The sequence below is a fragment of the Cryptomeria japonica genome, chromosome 11, assembly GCF_030272615.1.
Source record: "Cryptomeria japonica chromosome 11, Sugi_1.0, whole genome shotgun sequence".
NCBI classification, from domain to species: Eukaryota; Viridiplantae; Streptophyta; class Pinopsida; order Cupressales; family Cupressaceae; genus Cryptomeria; species Cryptomeria japonica.
In genome coordinates, this window is record NC_081415.1 from 626,944,480 (window position 1) to 626,951,534 (window position 7,055).

The 7,055-nt window shown below is 36.8% G+C and overlaps 1 protein-coding gene across 1 annotated transcript; it reads right to left on the reverse strand.

The window, feature by feature from the left end:
- Nucleotides 1-4,666: 4,666 nt before the first annotated feature.
- Nucleotides 4,667-6,451, reverse strand: LOC131063144 (WD repeat-containing protein LWD1). Its single transcript, XM_057996912.2, has 2 exons — nt 6,212-6,451; nt 4,667-5,922 (listed from the first exon to the last, which is right to left on the reverse strand). The coding sequence occupies exon 2, from the start codon at nt 5,875-5,877 to the stop codon at nt 4,858-4,860; it is 1,020 nt and encodes a 339-aa protein (XP_057852895.1). The 5' UTR covers nt 5,878-5,922; nt 6,212-6,451; the 3' UTR covers nt 4,667-4,857.
- Between the last annotated feature and the right edge of the window lie 604 nt (nt 6,452-7,055).

The following is a 7,055-nucleotide window of genomic DNA, read 5'->3' on the forward strand; positions in this document are numbered from 1 at the left end:
AAAATATGCCACAACATTAAATTCGGTATATGGGACTATAACCTATAACATCTGACTACATCATTCTTACCACTAATGCTGGAACTATAAATTGTCGAGAAAAAAAGGCCTTGATATTAATCTCAGCATACGAGATTATAACTCATTGACATCTTTATGCATCATTCCTATTGGTGGGGTAGATGAAGCCCTTGGAGTGCAGAGACAAAAGATGTTTGAAACCCTTGCTATTAACTTACGAGGAATCTATTGCAAATGGTTCTCCATGAAAGGAAAGGAATAACAACTCCAGAACCTCAAGTCTCCACCTTCTCAAGTGACCAGCTCACATCATGTGGTTAAGATCATCATGAAAGGTTCAAGCAGAACTAAGGCCAGAATTTATTCATTAAATGTGAAACAGAAGGCAAGAAACACTTTGTAGCTCCTCAAAAACGGTTATCTCTTGAATGAGCGAAATGAGGCAAAATATAGTCCCTCAGACCTTTGATATATTTTAGACAGGCATGACAGGGTCTTCCACAGGATTCCCAAAGGGCCGCATCTAGCAAGAGATCAATTAGCAGGCATAAATCCTCCCAACATCATGGCTTACACAAAACCTTCTCAGCATAAGAGAGACTGGGAAGATGGTATAAAACATAATGAATGCCATCATCATTCGACCCAACAAGAGAATATTTGCAGTTATTGTGATGTTGATGACAAAAAACAATTCTTCATGAAGAATGAGTCCTAATTATTGGATCTCAACAAAACCACCCAAGCATGAAGGCCTTAGGAGATGGTTTTCCTTGGTCTTAGTAAATATGACTGCAAATGCATCTGAAACTATATCCTTACAGCCCCACTAAAAGCCCTATTGAAGGACTCAAGTGTGGTATAATGATGCCATCCTAGCTTTATTGCACTTGGTGGAGGCCACAATTTCTGTGCCAATATAACAGTGCAATCCCAACTATCCTACACTTAAAGTAGGCCATGATTTCCACACCAAACCTTAGCAACACTTGACAGAGTAAAACCTTATTTATAAATTGTTATGCATCAGAGCATGAGATTAGAGCAACTCTAATGCAGGAAGGAAGATCACCAGCCTGGAAATGCAAACAACCAACAGTCAAAGATTTGTTGAAACCATTTGTAAGAAAGAAATGTTGGCTAGGATGCATGCAACCAAAAAGTGTTTATAATAGCATTGGAAGGCATTTTATGGTCCATGGCAGACCATAATAGCCTGAAATACTTTCTATACTAAAATCGTCTTTAGAAATTAGAAAAGCAGCAAAAGCAGGTAAGATACAAACTAGGCAAATAATTGTCTTGTGTGTCATCAATTTTACCAGTTCTATATGATTGGAAATGGCCTGCAAGGAAGGAAAAGAGAGTCTTGCCACCACAAAAAATACAACTTTTACTGAAGGGAAGATGTCTTCAGAACACTTGACCCAGAACATTGACACCCTTTTAGTACAAAGAAATTATCTTCTCAAAGCCCCCCTCTCATAGGATACAGAGTATCAAGAAAACTTTTCCTAGAATGGAATGAAGACAGTTGTCCAGAGGTTATAGCATAATCCCAGTTATGCTGGCAGAAAGGACACTCAAATGCTGAGGGTTGTTTCAACAATTCATTGTTTCACAATTCTCTATCAAAAGTGGGAAGAAATATACATGGATTCCATCACAAACTTTATAAAACAACAAAGTAAAGACACCATGTTGGAAATTAAGGTAGACTTGCCAATATGCACACTTTTTGGGGACCCAAATTATTGTTAGAGTTAGCCAAGTAACAGAGGCATTCAAGAAGGAAATTCAGAAGTAATTTCTCAAAGTAGCTTTTTAAGCTTTGTGGAACCAACCCCCAGTTCTTTATCATCCTCAGGCTCAAACAGATAAAAAACCAGATAGTGAACATATATCACAAGGTTACCTCCACTGCTTTAAATCAGGAATAAAAACCAGTGGTTCAAACAGATTGTCAGATTCCAGTGGCACAGGGACAGTATAATATATCGCATCATGTGAGTACTACGATGACTCCATCCCAGGTTCTATGTGGGCAACTCCTCTGCCAACATCACATCTCACTTGCTGAGTTGTCCAAAGCTCTGGCAATCAATTCCCACCTCCAACAGACTTAGATGTTACAAATACAGATACTTAATGAAACCCTTTTAGTGGCCTAAAACATGACGAAGGAACAGCAAGATTAATATTCCATTGGGTGAAATTTGTTGTTAGATTACAGGATTCATCTCTGACTTCAGCCCTACAAGCAATCCAATATGGCTATTTATATGAGTTTTGGATCATTTAAGGCTATTGACTGTACTTAGCCTACCTAGAGTTGCGTGGTACAACTAAAATCCTATCTTGCTATCCTACATCATTCACTGCTTCAATTTAGTTTTTAGTTGTAGTAAATTCTGGTTCCTGCTTAGTCTGCAATACTTCTATAGAATATCTTAGCCACAATTCTTCTCCCTACAGCAATGAGTCTTCTTCCCCAACAGAAAGTAACTCCTCTTTTAGACACATCTGTTGCTCTAATATTAACTGACAGCATGGAGATGTGCAGATGTGAAATTCACTGGTCCAAATTATTTACAACTCTAATTTATAGAATCCCTAGCAAAAAGATTAAGGGAAAGAATGAATCGTCATAAATTAATCTGGTTGTAAAAAGCAAGTTATCAGAAATCTCTAAATCTATTGAGCTTAACTTTTCATGTAGTAACTTCTTTCTCCATTCACTCCGACTATATTTTCCTTTCCTGTGAATCATTTCATTCTTTGCCCAAAAACTTTCATGTGAAAACCAGAATCTCACAAGAACCGTAGTGCAAAATTGAAACACTTTTCTAGTAGGCAAGTGTTGCACTTCACAAAGAAAAAGACAGACTTAATGGGAAAAAAACTATTTCAGAACAAGTTACAAAACAGAAGACCCAAGAAATGAAAAAGTGCTACATTAAGTGTACATCTATAGTGAAAGTAGACTTATGTATCACAAATACCCTGTATTACTATTAACCTATACTACCAGATCCGTGCCTTATTACACCCAGATTCAGGTCTGTTTTGAACCAGATTCAGGATCCAATTGGGTGTGGCATGAAGCTGCATGTATTTGTAGTTAAATATTTGTATATTATTAATATATTATATATTGATTTTTTTCATGTATATATTAAGTTTGTTAATATTTTATAAGGTTTTTAAAAATCTGTATATAAAAAATACTAAGAAATATGTGGGTTGTTTCTAATATTCCTGCTTTTAGTCTGCAAATATATATTTTAATATTTATGATTTTTACATTTTTTTTTTCAGATGAACCCAAATCAAACCCAACCCCCAAATTTTTTTGCCAAATCTACTAACCTGAACCAGGATCTGAACCAGAACCAGCAACATAGCTATTAAGCATTAACATATGAAGTCTGGAATCTAGACCTCTCTTTCTATCTATTTATAAGAATGTGCACAAAGTATTCTCGATGTATGATCACCTTGACACGAGTTGAGGCATTGCAACAAGACAAACATCTACAGCATTCAGTTTTCCTCCCTTATTTATTGCATACTGATACAATATAGCAAATAGTACTAAAGTCACATTGGATATATTAAAATGAGTCGATTATTTTAATACATAAATCATAGAGAAACACAAAAAGCAGCATTACTCTATATGCATGTATTTACAGTAATATACAAATTAAACTATGCATGGGCATATGTTATGTGCATGTCAATAAATATGTCAAAAAAATCCTAAAAAATGTGAGTACCAAAGAAACTTGTAGTGAAATTGAGTCATTTGGCATTAATTTTTTTTATGTTCCTCTTGCATATAACAAATTACTTCGCATTGATAACAGCACAACTTCCAGACACACTAATGCCTTCCTGAGCTGAAAAATCATCACCCTCCGTAGAGGGAATGGGTCTCAAATGACCGTGGTGCACTGTGAAAAGAAAAGCATTATGGCCCACAGAAATAATGATTTGCATTGCCAGAGGAGGACATAGCACAAGCTTAATCAATCTATTCATAGCTAGTACATATCTTATGGGAATTTATCGATTTAATATATAATCTGCAATGAAACACTTGCTAAATTCTCAAACAACACAATCAAGGTATTAAGATTGTGCTGGTTTTTAAACCATACAATAACATCTTTATTGCTCTACTGTCCCAAAATCCAGGGGTTATCCGCAAGGATTGACACAACCATACAGCGATCATCCAAAACTAGTGAAACAACTGAAGAAAACTGGGGGTAAAGTTAATTAACCCAAACTCTTTATGACAAATGCGACAAAGTGCATGACTTTTTTTATTTTTAGGCAAGATTCGGGGAAAAGAATATGCTCTCAATTTATTAGGTGCCCGAAGTTCATCCATGCCGTGCAATGTCCATGATGCATATGGTATGCCAGTTCTGTTGATCCAAGACAGTATTACTGGCTTAAAAGAGGTTCATCTGTTTGCTTACAAAATTAGCTAAAATGCAGCCATACAATGTTATTTGAATTTCATAATAGCGCATGTCCAATGAGCTTGAAGATCATGGAGACCGAAACACCCAGAATGTTTAAAGAACAAGTCACAAAGCTTAAGAAGAACGGGTATAACAAATTAAGAATCCTCTAGCAAAAATATTTATTTTATCATTAACATACAAAAAAGATATTATATAACTTAAACCTGATTTATTTTTCCGTTGTGGAATCATCCAAGAAGAGAATGTGAAAAGCTTACCATACCATACAATCATGTCAGGCTATGTTATATAGATTCATGACGATTTGATTAGAAACAATATTGAAACATAACAAATATCAAACTCTTAATATTTGCAGTTTGTTAGCAAAAGCAATTGCAACCCAATCAGACTGCATGGAAGACCACTGCAGCTGATTTATTTCAGCACCAGCCGTGTAAGCTAGTATTGGATCAGGGCCACCACCCTCTACTAGTGGCTGACTAGCAGCTGACAAGTCCCATATAAGTGCCTGCGAATCATCTCCAGCGGTGCAAATATGGCAGGGACTGTGAGGAGCCCAAGCAATGGCATTCACACTAGCTTGATGCCGTTGGAGTTCTGCAAAAGGCACAGTTGGATACCTAATATCCAAGACAACAACCTTACAACTATCCATCAAAATAGTAGCCATAAACCTGGGATCCTGCTTGTTCCATCCTAATCGAAGCAACGGAGTATCCGGTTGTGAACTTTCATATATGATAGTTGAATGTTCTTTGTCTCTCAAATCAAAAACTCTCACAGACCCATCAGCGGAAACAGAAGCAAACACTCCTACTCCTCCCCAGGCAATATCATACACCTCCTTGTCATGGGCAATCAGCTGTGTATCCACCGCTTCCTTTTCTATGTCCCATATAGTACAAGTAGTATCAATACTAGAAGTCCCAATTCGCTTTGGATCTGCATCATTCCAATCAAAAGAGGTCAAGGGCGCACAGAATTCACTGTTCTTGTTATTGTTCAGAAGGCTTTTCATCTCCACTCGATCCTCACAAACTTGCCAGATTCTTAAATAATCCCCAGTAGTGGCTAAAAGGTCAGGCTTCTGACAATCCTTATCAGGAACAAACATTATTTTGGTAGTGGGATACGGATGATCAAACATAAATCGGGGATCACTCTTGAATTCCCCTGATTCTTCATCCAGCTCAATAATTTCAACTTTGTTGTTATACTCCTCCAGGAAACTGCCTATCCCAAGTCGGAATTTCTTGTCTTTTCTGACAGACCAATTCATGCCATATATTTGCCAGGGAGCTTCATATGTGTAGATTTCAGATTTTTTCTTTGGGTCTTGGGAATACCCTTCCATTGTCAATCCACTTTCCTGACTCTTCAGCAATATAATACCAATCGCCTGCACACAAGATCAGCATATCGGTTTGGAGGGTGTTATTAATCATATTCGTGTATAAGAAATACATACAACACCCAGCTCATATATATTGACATCTCATACATTTAGTGAATACCCACTTCAGATTTAAGAAACATCAACTCAAGATTACTTAGGTTTTGATATATCGAGCACACACCAAACTGCAGAATTGATTCAACAGACTTATATCCTCCTTTGAATTCACCTTAAAAAAGGCATGGGATTAACATAGAATAGAAATTGAAGGCAGTATAATGAATTTAAGTACCTGATTACGGTGCTGAATTCCTCCTCTTCCTTCACAGAAGTTCTTCCATATACATTTGTGTATCAAAATTAAGAAGATACACGCAAGGGAACAATTAGGGTAAGCTGTGAATATAAAGGCAAAGCCACAAATTTCTGTACATGTGTACGGAATAAGCAAATCGTGCTTAGTGTCCCTTATCAGGCATGTGCCGCAGACCGGGTTACAATCATGATCACACGTTATAAGGAGGACTTGAAAACGTTTACTCTCTATCTGCCTAAAACATTTTTTAAAATTCTTTTATCTGGGAGGTTTCGTTCCACCTGTGTGGGTTTGGGGTGCAATTTTTTTTTTTTTGGGTCTAGGAAAGGGTACATCAAATTTTAAATTTTGTGTAGTTATGATGAATGTGCATCCGTTAAGTAGGGGAAAGGACCCAGTAGTTGAGCATGTACCAATTGTTGTGAGGATTGTTGATACCTTTTGTTCTAAAAATTGAACAAATAAAACCTATTGTTTGAAACAAAAAATATCAAATTTTGTTATGAAATGTACCACTAGTTGTTAGGAAATGTACCAATAGTTGTTAAGAAATGTACTAATATTGTAAAAAGTAACCAATCAGGTGATGTCATGTCAGCTGCACAACTATTGGGGTCTCTTTTGCATGCCTATTGGTCTCACTTTTTTGGGGGGCTATTTTGGTCACCTTGGCAAAAAGCATGCTGATGTGGCATCATATTTGATGATGTGGCCCTGAAACCTTAATTATAAGCAGGGGACTTGCCAAGTAAGTTGCTCTAAAAAAATAGGATTACATTGCAAGTTCCTAGGTTCAGTGTATCTAGACACATTTGGTAAC